Genomic DNA, 18,614 nt, shown 5'->3' with positions numbered 1-18,614 from the left:
TGTCCAGTTCTGGGCACCACAGTTCAAGAAAGACACTGACAAACTGGAACCTGTCCAGAGGAGGGCAACCAAAATGGTCAAAGGCCTGGAAACGATGCCTTATGAGGAACGGCTAAGGGAGCTGGGCATGTTTAGCCTGGAGAAGAGGAGGTTAAGGGGTGATATGATAGCCATGTTCAAATATATAAAAGGATGTCACATAGAGGAGGGAGAAAGGTTGTTTTCTGCTGCTCCAGAGAAGCGGACACGGAGCAATGGTTCCAAACTACAAGAAAAAAGATTCCACCTAAACAATAGGAAGAACTTCCTGACAGTAAGAGCTGTTCGACAGTGGAATTTGCTGCCAAGGAGTGTGGTGGAGTCTCCTTCTTTGGAGGTCTTTAAGCAGAGGCTTGACAACCATATGTCAGGAGTGCTCTGATGCTGTTTCCTGCTTGGCAGGGGGTTGGACTCGATGGCCCTTGTGGTCTCTTCCAACTCTATGATTCTATGATTCTATGATTCCCATAGAAAAAGACCCACTCTGGTCTCTCTTCAGATCGTATAAATCTTTCGCCTTTTACTGAAAAAGACCCACATTAGTACAGTGGAAAGATGACCAGACCTAAGGAATCCAGACTTCTCATCCCATCTTAATGCCCTCAAGACAAATTTATGTGCATGCATCTATTTTTGAATCTCTCACATCTGTATCACACTCTTCCTCCAAATCCTTCAGGTCACCCACCTCACTATTCACATGCCCGAGTTATGCACATTTCTGCTCTGCTTGTGAAAAGTTCTGTAGTCTAAAAGCTGACACCAACATTGCCTCAAGAAAACACATCAGCTGCACTACTCCTTGTTCATGCTAAAGAGTGTAAATGAGTTAAACGTTAATCAAGGGGGTTAAGTGATTTTAACTACAGTATAGGAAGGTATTAACAAAATACATACTTTTTTTAAAAAAAGTACTGTAATAAATTGTTGGGAAGGATGGTGTGTTTATCTGATATGGATAATTTACTGTGAAATCTGTTTGTAATTGGTTACTATATATACAAAATTATGTTGTTATGATGATTATTGGAACAAGTTTGCTAGAAAAGGAATTTCCCTTTTGTAACAACCATTCCTTAGGCTCACCTTCAAGCACACACATTCTGGCAGAAATGTGCCATCCTTTAAGGCTTTTCCCTTGCTGTCATGCCAGAAGCCTTTATAAATGTGAACTGAGATGCCACTATTTCCTGCTGAAAGCAAGGCTGTTTGTAACAACTGTCTCAAGAGTTCTCACCGGCTTAATGAGCTGGTAGCTGCTTGTTCTGGAAAGGCAGGCAATCATATGTGTCTTTATCTGTTCATTAATCTTAGCCATTCTCAAGCTGCTCTTCTCTGGCAATTCTTTACCTTTGTGCCGCATCGCCTCTTCCTCAAATGCCACCGAGTTGCGATAAATAAAAGTTGAGAGTTCCAGGGCTCTTTCGTAGCATTATTAAATCTAATAATGAACCCAAAATGTTGGCAACCTATCCTGAGAGGAGATTTCCTTATAATTGGATGTTGGTTTTTGCCTCTGCCCGGTGTCATTTCAGGAGCTAATGCCTTCAGAAAGCTGATCTATAGAGGTGTATCTCAATCTGACAATCTATTTGTCATCGAGAGCTTACTCCAGGAAAGCAAGGCACACTAATTTAAGTGCAACTTCCAGCAGGTCCCCTATTGCGCTGCAAAGAGATGCCGTGGTAAACTGAGTGTTTGGCTTCAGAATTCATGAAGAAATCAATTTTGTAAACATGGAAACTCAATGTGCAGCTGTCACACTGTAGAGTACAGGGTACTCCAGGATAAATGTACTCTGGGATAAAGAGTACTCCAGGATAAATGGCTCGAGAAACTCAGCTCAAACATGTCTATTAACCACTGTTTCATTGCTTGAATCCATAAATGAATAAATCCATTTCCTTACTGGGCTCCATAATGTCTGTTAAGAGCTCATTAAATGTTTCGAAAGAAATACTTGGTTGCAACAGTGGTCCTGGAAAAGGGTTTCTCAAAGTACTAGGAGAATGCACTCTCTTTGGGGAGTATTGTTGTACCAATTGGGGGCCGAGTTTGGCAGGCCTTGCCAGTATTTGTTAACACATGTGATTTCTCAAAGTGTGGGTGCTGACCGCCGCTGCCCCCCCAGGAATGCTGAGATGAAGTCACAAGCTCTTGACCCATTAAGGTCTTAGGAATAACACTTACAATTACATTAAAAGGTTTATCCTCCATTCAGTGAGAGAAACACCACTTCAAATTGTCCAGGAAATAAGCATCCCAAATGCTAATATTCAGAGATGTGCAAACAATCACTCAGTGGATCATTCATTACCCTCAAGTGAGATGCTAGGGATCATTTGAAAATTAGCAGAGGTGTCTCTTTTCCAGGGGGAAGGGCCGGAGATCTGTGGTAGAACATTTGTACTGCATGCAGAATGACCCAGATTTAGTTGAGAGTAGGGTTGAGAGACTTCTGCCTGAAACCCTGGAGAACCTCTGCCAATCAATACAGGCAATACTGACTATATGGACCAATGAGCTGACTCAATGTAAGGCAGTGTCCTATGTCCCCTCTCTTTTAACACTACAGGTACTGTATGTTACAAATGACTTAACAGAGTCAAATTCAAATAGGTGAAATGGTTTATCTATTATTTTTTGGTCAAAAAACTTCTGGACTTATTTACAAGGCTTCTGTCTAAAACCAAAATGCAAGTTTCCCTTCCTAAGTTCTTTTCCAGATATCTGTAGATCCAACCATAACTGGCTGTTGGCTGGTATAACGTCTAAACACCTTGACCCTCCATACTAGAGGTATGTTCCACCAAGTTCAGTTCAACTTTCTTCCTGATATGTGCCCTTCGGATTGAAGCCTTAGCAATCCCTATTTGGGGGGAGTAAAGTGGAATGTTGATACATGAATTCACCTCCACAATTTCACCAAGTTAAAAATTATTCAGGGTCTGTGAGGTAAACACAGAGAGGGGGAAAATAGGACAGTGTTTTAATAAGTATATGTTTGTCTTTGATTTAACATGCAAAACAAACTGAATACAATTATACAATAGTCCCGAAAGTTACAAGTTTAAGGTAAGGTTACCAGATGTCCCCGTTTCCCGGGGACAGTCCCTGGATTTACAAATCAGTTCCCTGACAAAATCCATCCATTCTGACTGAAGTTGAAAAGTGTCCCCAGATTCATTAAAAAAAAAACTGGTAACATTATTTACAGGCTATTGCAGCTCCCAGGTCCTTGTCTGGTACTGGTAATTGCAGTGCCGCCCAAACTGGCAATAACTGATACTGTTGTCTCAAATGGGGACAGTAAACAGATTAGCCCATTTTTTAAAAAATAAAAAGGCTCCTACAATGTAACATTTCACAGTTGTGCATGTTTATTCATCCAAACAAGCTACAAAATAATGCTGAGGCATCTGTTTGAGAGACACTGGAACCTAACATTTTGGCTGTCTCTTCACAAATTTGGGATTCAGTAAACATTAGCAGAGAATGGTACTGGTTAAGGGCATTGACATGCCATATAAAGTTCCTTTTCCCCTTCTTGGTAACATTTTAAATATATATGTCATTATATAAAACATGGCACACTGAGGTTAAGTTAAACGGTCACATAAAAGGATATGCATTCAAAATATTCTTTTTTCTGATTTAAGTACAGTTCACACAACTTAACAGAACAGTGGTATGTGGTAAAGGCAGTGCTTTTTTTCTGGGGGGGGATGCAGACCCCTAAACATTTTGTGAATCTTTGTACTTTTGTCCATTTGCTGTATTTATTTTTCCTGATTTGAACTGTAAGAAGGTGATTTTCTTGAGTCAAAATAGGAGTACCCCTAAACATTTTTTAAGAAAAGAAGCACTGGATAAAGGAACAAGCAAACACCCTTCCACTCCCATTCCAAAGAAAGCTGGTGCCAGGGGTGGGAATTGCTTGGCATTTGTCATGGCCCACACCCCTTGGAGAACTATTATGCTCTGAAAATGCTTGGTTCTGCTCTCTTCCTCCTTGCTAGTCCTGCCTGTTCACCTGCCCTCTCTGGCATGCAAGCAATGACAAAAGGGAGGAGATGGAGAAGCAACATCCATTTCCCTTGGGCTCACTGTCAGGCTGGTGTGCCGAAAACTGAGTGGGCAGTGGTGCATTGCAGAGGAAAAGGAAGGACCATAGAGAAAGGGGTGCCAACTCAAGAGACAACACTGCCTCCACCATACAGAGAGCATCACTAGTGCACTGTGCAAACACTTGATCTCATAATTCTTCCTCCACAGATGGGAGAAATCATGCATGCTGGGTGCCAAAGTGCAATGATGGTGCCAGTTCTCTAAGTTGCATGAACCAGACCCCGGTTTGTTTATTGTTCCGTTGAGAGGGGAAAGTACACAAATAATCATAGCCAGTTTATTCATTTGCCAATTTCATTCTCACAATTACAAGCAGAATTCACTACAAAAAAATGCCAGGAAGCAATTCCAACACTACCTCTCTCTCTTTTTTTTTTTGCAATTTCAGTCAAGTACCATATTATCATTTCTTTAGTCATAAAAAACCTGAATTATCCTGCCAAAAGAAGTAAAACTTTACATGTAAAGTGACCAGTTTTTCAGTTTGGATTGATCTGCATTATGTTTCCTGTTTTTGGAATGTTTTCATGTTGTGTCTTTCAACTTGGATGCATTATAATAGCTGACTTTCAAAATCTTTATGACAAACAACAGCGAAAGAAACACCTATGATTTGGTCCACAGACTGAGCAGAGTAGCTTTATGGTCAGGATGTTAAAATGAATTTCAAGGCTTCAATAAACATACCAAACAATTCTCTATTAAGCTTCCATATCCTAATCAGCACTAGGGCTTCTCTGATGCCCCATTAAAATGAACGAACCATGTGAACAGCATCATAAATTTCCCAACCATCGAATCTGCACAAATTCATCACAAGTAAAAAAAAAATTGCAGACCTTATAATATACTCAGATGCATTTTTTGTATTATCTATTTTTCCTTGGAACTGAGGTTAGGGGAAAAAACCCTTATACATTATATTTAGAATTGTATCATACAAGAAAGTATTAAGGAGCCAGGATGTTTCAAATTTACTGGGAATTTGTATGGAAAAGGTTTGTTAACCGTTATTTGAACTTATGAAAAATGACTGCCTAATTGCCAAAGAGATTTTTTAAAAAACAACCAGCAACCATGTATCTTCCATGTTGATATTGCAGGAGCAGCAATGGTATAATTAAAACAGAATTTCAACTTTATATTAATGAAGCAATGCGCTAATTAAAATCAACATCGACTGAACTTTCTATTTACATTCGTTAAGATAGCCCAAGAGGCAAGGAACTCTGCTTCAGAGGCATATGTGAATGCTTGAGCTTCTGTCATCCAGGTGCCATTTCTGACAGAACACATGTGCCTTGAACAGTTGGCAATGAATGAAAAAGATGACTGCTGATATATATGCACAAAGGAGCCAGGGTGACACTGAAAATAAACTTGCACCAAAAAATATTTTTTTAAAAAAAGGAATAGAAGGGTTCTTCTAAACAGAGAGGTCTGCCGTGTGATTCTATGTATAGATGTGCTACAATTACAAATTATTAAAGCATGCTTATTTGGGAAGTGTTTCTTCTGGCAACTCTTGATAATTTGGAAGCTTTGGATCGTAGAGTTTGATCAGAGTTGACTCCAAGTAGCTTTTACTGAGTCGAGGCTCTCCATATTCTATACAAACATCCATTGAAAGCCACAGCAGAAAATGCTTTGATGGTAGATGTAGGTCCCATTGGGAGAGGGAAGAGCAGTGTAGTGACCCGTCTGTTTCCATTAGCTCCAATCTTAAAATATTTGATTACACTTCTCTCGTCTGGTTCTTGGTTCTCTCACTGATGGCTATACTTGAGCACAGTTTAATTTGCTGTTAGGAAAAAAATCCAAGTACGGTATATCAACTTGTAGGCCAATACCATAAATTACCTTTAATTATTTTCTCGGTTAAAATCTGCTTTCATTGCAAATGGAAACGCGAGGTGGTTAACTCAAGGTGATCTTTGCAAATTAGTTTTTTTAAATCCCCATGAATTAAGACTGCTTGTTTGATATCGACACTTGCAGAGGTTGCAACCAACCTAGGCTGCAATCCTATACACACCTATCTGGGAACAAGGTCAATTGAACTCAATAGGCCTTGCCTATTTGTGAATTGTCCATAAATTGTGCTGTCCTGGTTAGCATCCTCTGGACTCTTTTGAGCTCTGGATCTTGGCATTGGGCTGTTTTGCAGTTAATAACAATGACCATCTTCCAGCCAACATTCAGCATTTTACAAGCTCCTTATTCTGAATGGGATTTAAGCACGTTTTACTCTCTCACTGAAATCAATGCAACCTATGTGTGTTTTTGCAGCATCATGGCCAATGGTGCAAGAGGGTACACTTGATGCATCGATATGGAGAAGACTGTGCTGGTGTGGTCGAATCCCTCTTATCCAGCTTGTCTACACTTTTTGCTCGCAAAGTCAAAGTAAACCTTGGCATACTAATACTTGCTCTCACTAATTACTGGGTATGATCCAGCTATAGTTAAGCACATTTAAATTCTCACTGGTATTAGTCTAAGAATTAAACATATGCTTGAACCTTTCCTACTGCCTTTAATGCAACTTAACATTCTTAATAATGGAAGCATGCCCACAGACAGCATAGACAATGTAACTTCATCCAGTTCCATCCTGTTTGGTTTCGGTTTGTCATCCTTTAAAAATAACAAATTAATTCCAAGATGAGTCCAGGGAAATCAGAGTCTGCCCTCCAACATGGTAATGCTCATAAATGTAGGAAATTGTATTCCGGAATCAAATATTTTCCAGCTCAAATTATGAAACAAACTATGAAAAGGCTCTATATCATTGAATAAGCCAGGTTGAATAACAGAGGTTTGGTCAGTGGGCTTCATCATTAAAACCCGTAAGCCTTGCTAAAATATTTCAAAAGTTTCCAAAGTGCAGGAACTTGTTCGAGTTATGGCCACCTCTGTGAAGAGACGGCTTGTTCTTCATCATCATCTTTTCTAGAAAAAAAAGCTTGCAAAAAAGACATCTGCTAGTTTTCATCTTGATCCAGTTCAAGGTCAACCTCTTCGGACAGGTTAAGATAAAAGAAAGCATAACATGCTACCAGAAATACCAATATAGCTCCAAGGATGAGGCTGACTTCCTGTAGCAATGATAAGATCAGGGTTGAAAGAAAAAAAGTTAGACAAGTCATCATTTCAGTTTAATTAAGAACAAATGACATTTTTCATTCATAAATACATTAACACTGTATGCAATTTACTCAACACATTGTAAATTATCATGGTAGGAAACTTACCCTGTAATTTACTCAAGCACAGTCTGATGACCCTCCTCATGCAAGGCCCCACAGCAATGAGCTACACAGTCTACTTAACCAATGTCAAAATACACTTTAAAAAACAATAACCGTGAACAAACACCCTGACCAAATAATGATATAATCTAAACTGAAGGCCACTTTTGGTTTGTTGGTTTGCTTTACCACATGAGCAAACCTAACCTTCCTCATGATCTTCAAATTTCTAAAGGGCTTTCACATGGAAGATGGAGCAAACTTGTTTTCTCCCGCTCTGGAGGCATCAAGCTACAAGAAAGGAGATTCCGACTAAACGTCAGGAATAACTTTCTGACAGCAAGAGTGTAACAAGTCTCCCTGCACTCGCCTTCCTTGGAGGATTTTCAGCAGAAGTTGGATGGCCATCTGTCATGCATGGAGTCCCTTCCAACTCTACAATTCTATGATTTGGTGGTTAACATGCATTAACAGTAAGGGCTAAAGCAGATGTGATATTAATGCATTTCTTACATTTAACACACACACATCTTTATTAGTGTAAATAGCTGTGGGGATGAAGAACAGCACGGGATTTTTGTAGGTGAAGAATTCAATTCCTTTCCCCCTGGCACAAATCTGATGACAATCTCCACCCCTCAAGCTACTGCTTTGGCCAACAACTTCTATTAAGGCCAACAGGACCAATCACTGGGGTGGGGCTGGGGCTTTTCACTGGAATCACAGCAGAAGCAAAGGCTTCCTTTCTCTCTCTTCACCCACTGTGGTCCTAATCTTCTCCAAATCTCCCCCCCCCCTTTTTCTTTAAACTGCACGTTTTTTAAAAGTGCATTTAATGTCGCTTCTAGTCTGGTTATCAGAACTGAATCTGGTGACCATGCGGCTAAAGAAGAAAGATTACTGTATAACAGGCTTAGCAAGCGTTTTGCCCAGGACTCTGAAGAGGGACAGAATTCACAGAGTACTTTAAAGGTATCCAAGTGCCCACCAGCAGCATCACACATTTTTAACAGCACCCTCTTCCTAGGCGATATATGTGAACTTTGAAAGTTCCCTATCTTTTCTGGGAGCTGGGAAGCAACCTACCATACCGATTAAAAAAAAATGTTAAGGAAACCCCCCAGGCACTTGGAACTTATTCTGTAAAATGAGCTTTACAGCTCTCTAAATTATAGCCCGTGTCTCAAACTTACTGCAGGAAGAACGTGGGGCAGGCGGACAAAGACCAAGGCTCTTCCACCTTCTGAAAAGACTATTTAAAGCTAAGAGCCATTTCACCCAGGCAGTTTCATCTAATGCTGGAAGGCTGTGACCTGACACGACGAGGCCTGGCTCTAGGGTTGACATGCATAAATGGGGCCTTTGGGAGGCCGTCTTCCTCATTTGAATGGCATACATAATTAAGGCCTCTCTCACACACATGTGTTTGCACATTGTGTAACTCGAGCCTACTTTATAACTTCGAGCTGGATTTAATAATTTCATGTAGCATGCAAGTTCTCTCTCTGCAAGCACTTCTGAAAGTACTCACGTCAGAGAGAAAGCAAAACAGTGTCATCCCGAGAAAGAGTTAACGTACCTCTGTCAATTCTCTCCCCCGTCGCAAACTCCTCTGGAACACACTTCATTTGCATTTACATGAATCCGCTTTATATTTAATCAGTATTTCATATCCATAATTCAGTATATGCCACCACATACACTTTTCAAATATTATCGCTTCTTGGGGCGAAGATTTCTCAGTGGATTGTCATTCTGCAGGTAGCACAAATTTCCTTTTCCACACAAATAATGTGACTCACAGGTTTGAAACAACAACAACGCCATTTAAAAACTGTTGGTGTGCTTTTGTTCCCAACCCATAATTATAAGGATCGTCAGGTTAGTCTAAACTTTGGGATCTTCTTTTGGTTTTATCTAACGGAATTTCAAAGAAAAGAGCTATGTAAAATTTGTTTTCAGAAAGCGATGGGAATAAAAAAGAAAGCAAGAGATGGGGGACTGCAGGCACACATCTTCTCTATGTCAAAATGCAATGGTCATATAAGGCAGAATTCATTCATTTTCTTGTATCTACTACAGTTGTGCTCCTAGACCTATCTGGGCCCAGCAATACTGCTTAAGGGGGTCCTGAGCAGGATGACCTCAGCTGGTTCTCCACTCTCTGGGTCGTTTGTAGTCTTCTGATTTCTTCTATCATTGCTTGCTCTCCTCCTCAGCTTCTTCTTTCCTGCAATCTGATAATTAGGGGCAATAGAGAAGGAAGGAAGGAGTCCCCTTCTCTTTACTTTGTCAAAAAAGGGGGGGGGATTTGCTACACCCCAGAAGGTTAGAGGATAATCCAGAACACACTTAGTGAGGCAGGGCATGCAGGTCATTGCAGGAGGAAGGAAGTTCTTGCCATAGATGGCTTCCCTCATTTTTCTGCTGACAAATTCCCTTCTAGCAGCTGACAATCACCATTAGATGCTACCCTATGTAACAAGCACTGCTTGTTTTTAAGGGGAAAGTATGATAGAACTGTATGATAGAACTGTAAGAGACGTGGGTGGTGCTGTGGGTTACACCACAGAGCCTAGGGCTTGCCGATCAGAAGGTCAGCGGTTTGAATCCCCGCAACGGGGTGAGTTCCCATTGCTTGGTCCCTGCTCCTGCCAACCTAGCAGTTCGAAAGCACATCAAAGTGCAAGTAGATAAATAGGTACTGCTCCGGCAGGAAGGTAAATGACGTTTCCGTGTGCCGCTCTGGTTCGCCAGAAGCGGCTTAGTCATGCTGGCCACATGACCCTGAAGCCGTACACCGGCTCCCTCGGCCAATAAAGCGAGATGAGCACCGCAACCCCAGAGTTGGCCACGAACAGACCTAATGGTCAGGGGTCCCTTTACCTTTATGATAGAACTGAAGAAATTCACAGTAAGGATAGTGACTCTTAATTTTTTGTTGAGTAGCAGAAAATCGATTCTGGTTTTCAGCATAAGATAAGGAGTTTGCAGAGTAGCTGGATGAATCCTTTGCATCTGTCTTTGCAGATAGGACAGATCCCTTTGCTTAAACCTTTTCGGAAGGGAGACCAAGGAGCTGAGGGAAATGGGAGTTAGAAGAGATGGCTGTGTTGCACCTTCGCTGCTGGAGGCAGTAAGCCTCTGAATACCAGTTTGCTTGGAATCAGAAGTGAGGAGGAGGATGCTGCACTCAGTTTCTGCTTGTGGACTTCCCACCGACATCTAGACTTGACAGGCCATTGGCCTAATGCCTTTCTTTTAACAGGAAAACTATTTACGCATGGAGAGGTTTTAATAGACATAGGAAAGCACATAAATTCTGCAGTCTACCACAGTCATCCTGCTTCAACAACACAGAGTCAAAAACACTGGATATTTATTGCCCACAAGTTACTGTGTTGACATTATCAACAAAAGATAAAAATCACTCATTGGGGAAATTAAAAAAGTATTAAATGGCAATGACTAAATGAAAGTTTGTTACTTTCAATCCAGCATAAAAATGATAGGCAATCAAAATGTGACAGGATAGACTAATTAGCATGCCAGTTTTGAAATTAAAAGTACCCTACTGGGGTTGGTTTAGAAAAGTTTAGGGCCCGTTTTGAAGTAAGGGGGGAACCATACATTTTTTTAAAAGACTAAGTTTGTGCAAAATGCATCCCTGGTGAAAACTCAACCTGTCTACCTGGGTAAATAATAGAAAAATAAGCAATAATTAAGATTATTATTATTTTAAGAATAATGTTTAATTAAATTAGTGTTTCTGAAACTCCATGAAATCAAAATGTCGTTCTAAGCTGAATTGATCTTCTGTGCCCCCCAAATCTAAAAAACTTTGTATTAAGCTCCTAAATATTCTACCTTATTCTTAATATGTCCTGTTCCTACTGCTCCAACTTACTGCTGCCTCAAATGTGATGAATCTTCAGTATGGCTATTTCCTTCAGTATAGATAGGAAAATGAATGCAAATTGTGTATATGTTACCACAGCTTGCTTATAAATATAGCCCATGGAAATATTGTACTGGCATGCTGGCAGAGAATGCAAAACTCTGAAACTGGCATTTAGGTCGCAGGCATTCGATTTCACACAATTTTCCAGCCCAGACACGGAGGCCCAGCTCCGAGGACCTTCTGGCGGTTCCCTCCCTGCGAGAAATGAGGTTACAGGGAACCAGGCAGAGGGGCTTCTCGGTAGTGGTGCCTGCCTTGTGCAATGCCCTCCCATCAGATGTCAAGGAAATAAACAACTATCTGACTTTTTGAAGACATCTGGAGGCAACCCTGTATCGGGAGATTTTTAATGTCTGACGTTTTACAATTTTTTATGTGGTGTAAGCCGCTCAGAGTGGCTGGGGAAACCCAGCCAGATGGGCTGGCTATAAATTATTATTATTATTATTATTATTATTATTATTATTATTATTATACCTCGGATTACATACGCTTCAGGTTACATACGCTTCAGGTTACAGACTCTGCTAACCCAGAAATAGTACCTCGGGTTAAGAACTTTGTTTCAGGATGAGAACAGAAATTTTGCCATGGCTGCGCAGCGGCAGCAGGAGGCCCCATTAGCTAAAGTGGTACCTCAGGTTAAGAACAGTTTCAGGTTAAGAACGGACCTCCAGAACAAATTAAGTTCTTAACCCGAGATACCACTGTATTTAGGTGCAAGGATACCCAGGTCCTTGCACAGGTTGTATGAGCTAATGTGCATTGTGGGAGTTGAAATTAAGGTACAAGGGACTGCTGAATTTAGAGACTCTTTGGATTAACCCATTGGCTAGACTTTCATATCACAGCAAGTTGGTTCAAATGCAACATTCCCAGTCTCCCAAAGCGAAGTTTCAATAACCAAGAACACAATTCGAGCACAATTCAAAGTGTTGGTGCTGACCTTTAAAGCCCTAAACGGCCTCGGTCCAGTATACCTGAAGGAGCGTCTCCACCCCCATCATTCAGCCCAGGCACTGAGGTCCAGCGCCGAGGACCTTCTGGCGGTTCCCTCATTGCGAGAAGCAAAGCTACAGGGAACCAGGCAGAGGGCCTTCTCGGTAGTGGCACCCGCCCTGTGGAACGCCCTTCCAGCAGATGTCAAAGCGATAAACAACTACCTGACATTCAGAAGACATCTTAAGGCAGCCCTGTTCAGGGAAGTTTTTAACGTGTGATATTTTACTGTATTTTTGGTTTCTATGGAAGCCGCCCAGAGTGGCTGGGGAGGCCCAGCCAGATGGGCGGGGTATAAATAATAAATTAGTAGTAGTAGTAGTAGTAGTAGTAGTAGTAGTAGTAAAGGTAAAAGTAAAGGTAAAGGTAAAGCACCCGTGGGCAGTTAAGTCTAGTAGTAGTAGTAGTAGTAGTAAAGGTAAAAGTAAAGGTAAAGGTAAAGCACCCGTGGGCAGTTAAGCCTACTCAAAGGTGACTATGGGGTGCAGCACTCAGCTCGCTTTTCAGGCCCAGGGAGCCGGCATTCATCTGCAGATAGTTTTCCAGGTCTTGTGGCCAGCATGACTGAACCACTTCTGGTGCAACGAGACACCGTGACTTAAGCCAGAGTTCACAGAAATGCCATTTACCTTACCACCACAGTGGTACCTATTTCTCTACCTGCACTGGCATGCTTTCGAACTGCTAGGTTGACAGAAGGTAACTTATATTTTGCTCTCATCTGGACACAACTAACTGAACCTGAGGACATGAGGGCAGAGAGACATAAGGAAATGGCTTGCTCATGCAACACTAAACAATGGTTTGACTTTACATCAATAGTTCAAGAAGCTTGCTTCTCATTCAGTTGCCAACCAAGTTGTACAATCAAGTGTCCAGAAATCGTGTGAGGAGTGTGCATATGTGACTCAACCCAATGCTTCAACACTGAAAACACAACACTGAAGTATAATTCTGCTTCTGCAAGATTTCCTTTTACTCTCATTATCAATTTGCATAGTACTTTTCACATGCCATATACTGCACAATCTTTATCTTCTTTAACTACCATCATCCAGCCAGGGTAAGGCACACCTATTTTACAGATGGAAACTGAAGCTGAAAAATAGTTCTTTCCCAGCAGCTCTGCTGGGAATTCTTTATATATTTTTTAAGTTATATTTGCTATTGTTCTGCTTTGTAATTATGAAATTGTTACTATGCTATTGTTTGGCTATGTTAGTATGAAACTGTTACTATGTTACTTGGCTGTGTTATTATGAAATTGTTTTTGTAGCATTTGAAATGTGTTCCTGTGTTGTTGTTGTTTTGTAAACCACTTTGAGCATGATTTTTTGGTGTGGAAAAGCGCTATACAAATCTAAAGAATGAACAAATGAATTCAAGCCTCCAATATATGCATTGTTTGAGGCTATCCTCAACCCTATGCTGTGAGGCCACTTGTCCGGATAGCTCAGTTGGTGGATCATGAGACTCTTAATCTCAGGGTTGTGGGTTCAAGCCCCATATTCGACAAAAGATTTCTGCATTGCAGGGGGTTGAACTAGATTACCCTTGTGGCCCCTTCTACGATGTAAAATTAAATCAGAAAGGTAAAATTAAATCAGAAAGGGACAGAGAAAATTGCATAACTTGATAGGTTAATAATCTGCCTTTTAAACAAACAACAAAAACGGCAATCTATTTTTCCCCCATTAAAACCTGACACACTGCACTAACTTAGGAGACAATGTTGTGAAAGCAGAGCACATTGCGTGGCAATGCTTGATCGAGATCAGCTATCAGAGAGCGAAAAGAAACCACTGTTTCGTGATTATAATAGCAAATTTTGGAAGACAACCAAATACATCATCTGGCGGCTCAACAGCTGTTACAGCATGGTAGTAATACCTTGCCATTTGCTGTAAGCTATAACTTGGGGAGGGGGGAATTGATTTCTCATCTGCCAGAAACAAGGAAATGTACTTCTTTGAACATTACTGACATTCTTCTCATTAGGAATAGCTCATTTTTGCATCTATTTTTCCTGATCTGCATCCTTCCCTCAGCATGGGTTGCTAAGCTGATTTTATGTTAATTTATTTTGAACCAAAAATAAATCGAGAGGAAAGTATTGGAAGCAATTTAAACAAACTACATATGTTTAGCCAAACTCTACGACAGGGTCATGTGTGGGTGTGCAAATATTATAAATATCCTTCATATTATTATTTATTACCTTCACTTGTTCTCCTTCCTTTCTTTAAGCTTTAAAAACAGAAGTTCCAAAATAATTGAGTCCACCAGCTTCCTTGCTGGGTCATAAGAGAAGGCAATTGTTTTCCATGCTGGACAGAAAGATGAAAACTGTAGGCTGGATATCAGTTATACAGTGGTACCTCAGGTTGCATACGCTTCAGGTTACATACGCTTCAGGTTACAGACTCCGCTAACCCAGAAATATTACCTCGGGTTAAGAACTTTGCTTCAGGATGAGAACAGAAATCGTGCTCTGGCAGCGCAGCAGCAGCAGGAGGCCCCATTAGCTAAAGTGGTGCTTCAGGTTAAGAACAGTTTCAGGTTAAGAACGGACCTCCAGAACGAATTAAGTACTTAACCCGAGGTACCACTGTATGTATTTATGACAAAACTGTAACCGTTTACAGTAACATCTAGACAAAAAATTCCATCATGGTCAACAGTCAGGGTTCTCTCTCTCTCTCTCTCTCTCTCTGTGTGTGTGTGTGTCTGTGTGCGTGTTTGTGTGTGTGTGTGTGTGTGTGTGTGTAGGTAACAGTACTTGCCATACATGCTGGCTCCAGGGGGCTAAGGCACTATTGACCCCCCTATGGTTTTTTTGAGGGGGGTAGCCCCTCCCATTGTCAAAACTGGACACAGAAGGACATTAAGACATCACGCAATGTAGCTCATGTGGCGTCAGTACATTGTGCAACATCACACATGGGAGGTCAGAACGCTGCATCAGGGTCCCTCAATGTGGTTCAGAAGATGGAGCTTCTGGTACTCACTAGTTAGGAGTTCTGGCACCACATATTTTGCTGCCTTGCAGAAACCATTTTGTGCTGACCCCCACTTTTATCAAAGCATGGGTACCAGTACATTGTGGGGTTTTTAACCAAAGAAAGCACTGATGTGCAATAATAATGAGGGCTACAATCCTACGCACGGTTCTTTGGGATTATGGCCTGCTGGGACTTACTGTTGAATAGATATGAGCCAAACTGGGATAGCTCATTTGGTAGAGCATGAGAGTCTTCACCTCAGAGTCGTGGGTTTGAGCCCCACATTGTGCAAAAGATTCCTGCATTGCAGGGGGCTGGACTAGATGATCCTCAGGGTCCCTTCCAGTTCTCCAAGTCTATTATTCTATGCTGTAAAACATTCACTGTCTGCCTATGAGAGTTGCTTTAAAAAATTATTCCATGACACACAGTAGTTGACAAGAAGCTTTAAAAAAAATAAAATGCTGCCTATCAAAATTACTTTGCAGCTTTATTCTATGCACCCTGCATAGACAAGGAGAGGATGGCATCACCGAAGAAGGGGATTTTTGTAGCAGACTCTTAGTAGCATCTTCACTGCACAGATTTCACTCTATGCTGAAGAAAGACCTCTTCGCCCTGGCCTTTGACAGTGAAGGTATTTTGTTTTGTGGGACCCACCTCTTTTGTTGAATTTATACCCATCTGTTGCCTTTGGAATGGCTTTCCGTGTTTTATAATTGGAATGGTTTTACAATTGCATATTTCATCGTTGCAACTCGCCCTGGGACTTTATGGTGGCGTAGGGGCAAGAGATCTTAAAAATAGGTAAACTGAAGTTTAATTCATAAATAACAAAATGGGACTGATTCCTAAGCAGAGCCGTGTCAGATTGCAGCCTCCGAGTTTCAGTTATTCCAGCTTGGCTGTAGGTTAACGCAAAAGAAATCAGTCATGAATATTTTAGATCCTGGCATTCCACTTAGGGTTTTGAAGTGTCATAAACAATATCTTTCAAAGATCAATATTCACACAGGACATCTATGGGGAAAAGAAACTCAACATCTCTAGGATGTTGGTGTAAGCTATCAGTTAGATATACCTTCATGCCTGGCGCAGTTTTCTTGGCCTCTGCTTTTAATCTTGTTGCTTTTAACATTGGCCTGGTTTTCTTGTAATCTTGTTTTCCTATTGGGGGGGGGGGGAGAGAGAGAAAAAACAGTTACTGAAAACACTCCATGGTAAATGAGGGACAATTATTTTAATGTCTGCAGCATATCCAAATTTTCCTTTACAAAGCACAAAAAGACCACTGTATGTTAGAGCTGCTTGTAGAGTGACAAACTTTGAAATGTTTGCTCTAATAGGGAATACATATGACAGTATAATTTGAGCAATTTATTATTTACGAATGGGCAGCCTAAAAGACTGATGCTACGCCACATCATGCCACATCCAATGTAGAAAATTAAAAAGGGAAAGCCCATGATGAGAAAAGTCTGACGCAATTGAGAACAATTGTGCATAGTATTTGCATGGGTTGTGGGGTTAATTAGGCATAAGATATAACTCTTACTTTTTCCGAGACAATTTTCAAGAGTTCATAACCACTCTGCCTGTAAATTGGAAGGTTATTAGGCCTACACCCAAATTCAGTTCTAGAAAAAATAAAAAGCACTTCCTGCCTAGTAATAACAGGTTTTGGCCATGTTGAAATTGTTTTCACAGTATCCCTTTTCATGCCTCATGTCACAAGACTGCATTATGGCGGCTGGCTGGCCGATCAGTGTTAGATTAGCTGAAAGCTATACTTTGCAGCCTTGTAGTCATTAAGGGCTCTGATCTTAAGCAAATGCATTCAGGACTACTGCTAGGCCAATGCCTGAGAGATGTTTCTGCTGCTAAAGTTACTGTTTTGGGAAGGGTGGTAGAAAACTTACCTTCCATTTTTACTGCCTTTTTAGTTTTTCTACTCTGCTGTGGCCTGAGTGCCAAAACAGACCAACAAACCAACCTCGAAAGGGCTTTTTCACTCTTATGGGCAGATCCACACCTTAGATTTAAAGCACATGACTACCCCAAAGAATCCTGGGAACTTAAGAGGCCAACTAAGTTTGTTCTTGGTATGAACTTTCGTGTGCATGCACGCTTCTTCAGAAGCGTGCATGCACACGAAAGTACATACCAAGAACAAACTTAGTTGGTCTCTAAGGTGCAACTGCCAATTTTTAAAATTTTATTTATATATTTCTACTGCATTAGACCAACACGGCTACCTACCTGAATCTAGAATCCTGGGAACTGTAAGGGTGTTGAGAATTATAGCTCTATGAAGGGGAAACTACAGTTCCCAGCTTTCTTTGCTGGAGGGGGGAGCAGCTATGTGTGGTGTGACCATCAGGGAGTATGTGGTAAACATTATAAAGCCATGTAGCCATATAGCTAATTAGACACGGCTATAGGATGATGTCACTGAGGGCAAATGAAGCCCCACCACCATTTTCGGTGAGAGGACAAAGAAGGAACTTATCCCCTTTGCCCAACTGAGGCAACTGAGTTGACGCTCCTTGCCTTGCCCCTCCAGTTGTACATGCTTACAGATGACTTGGGGCAGAATGCGGATGAATCTACAAAAGATGTACGCCATACCCCAATCCCAGTGTGCATTCAGGGAAATGCCTGGATGATGCTTTGGTCTCCCGGTTGCACTGTGCTCCTACTCTTCCTGCGCAAGAGCTTTCTTGTCCTACAACTGTGCCCAACATGTGGTTGCTTCGGCAGGGGATGGGGAGGAGATGGGACAATGCATGGGTGAACTATGGAACTCCCGCAGGAGGCAGTGATGGTCACCAACTTGGATGGCTTTAAAAGAGGGCTGGACAACTTCAAAGGCTTAGCCACGGCTACTAGCCACAATGGCATACACTTCTGAATACCAATTGCTGGAAACCACAGGAGGGGAGAGTGCTCTTGTGCTTGGATCTCGCTTGAGGGTTCGCCACAGGCATCTGGTTGGCCACTGTGAGAACAGAATGCTGGACTAGATATGCCATTGAGCTAATCCAGCAGACTCTTATGTTCTTATGACACTGGGAGCAGGAATAAAACCATGGCCTCACCCCTCACTATACAAGCACATGTTCTACATGCGAGTAACACATAAACAGGGCTTATGTTTTCTCTCTGGTCATTGGAGGTGCAAGTTGTTATTGTTGTTGTTTTTAAGCGACTCCCAGTCCTTAAAAAAAAAAATAT

The 18,614-nt window shown here is 41.3% G+C and overlaps 1 protein-coding gene across 5 annotated transcripts in view; it reads right to left on the bottom strand.

Moving 5' to 3' along the window:
* Positions 1-3,401: 3,401 nt before the first annotated feature.
* Positions 3,402-18,614, bottom strand: part of TRIQK (triple QxxK/R motif containing) — a 48,431-nt gene continuing 33,218 nt past the window's right edge. For all 5 annotated transcript variants that reach the window (XM_081874897.1, XM_081874899.1, XM_081874896.1 and 2 more), the window contains 2 exons: positions 16,462-16,547; positions 3,402-7,265 (listed from right to left, as the gene is read on the bottom strand). In XM_081874897.1, coding sequence (XP_081731023.1) covers positions 7,152-7,265; positions 16,462-16,547 — 200 coding nt within the window. In that variant the 3' untranslated portion in view covers positions 3,402-7,151. The remainder of the gene's footprint in view (positions 7,266-16,461; positions 16,548-18,614) is intronic.

The sequence above is a fragment of the Podarcis erhardii genome (genome assembly GCF_964252035.2).
Source record: "Podarcis erhardii genome assembly, chromosome: 8".
Taxonomy (NCBI): Eukaryota; Metazoa; Chordata; class Lepidosauria; order Squamata; family Lacertidae; genus Podarcis; species Podarcis erhardii.
Note: the sequence above shows the minus strand (reverse complement) of the source record. Positions and strands in the feature narration are given on the sequence as shown.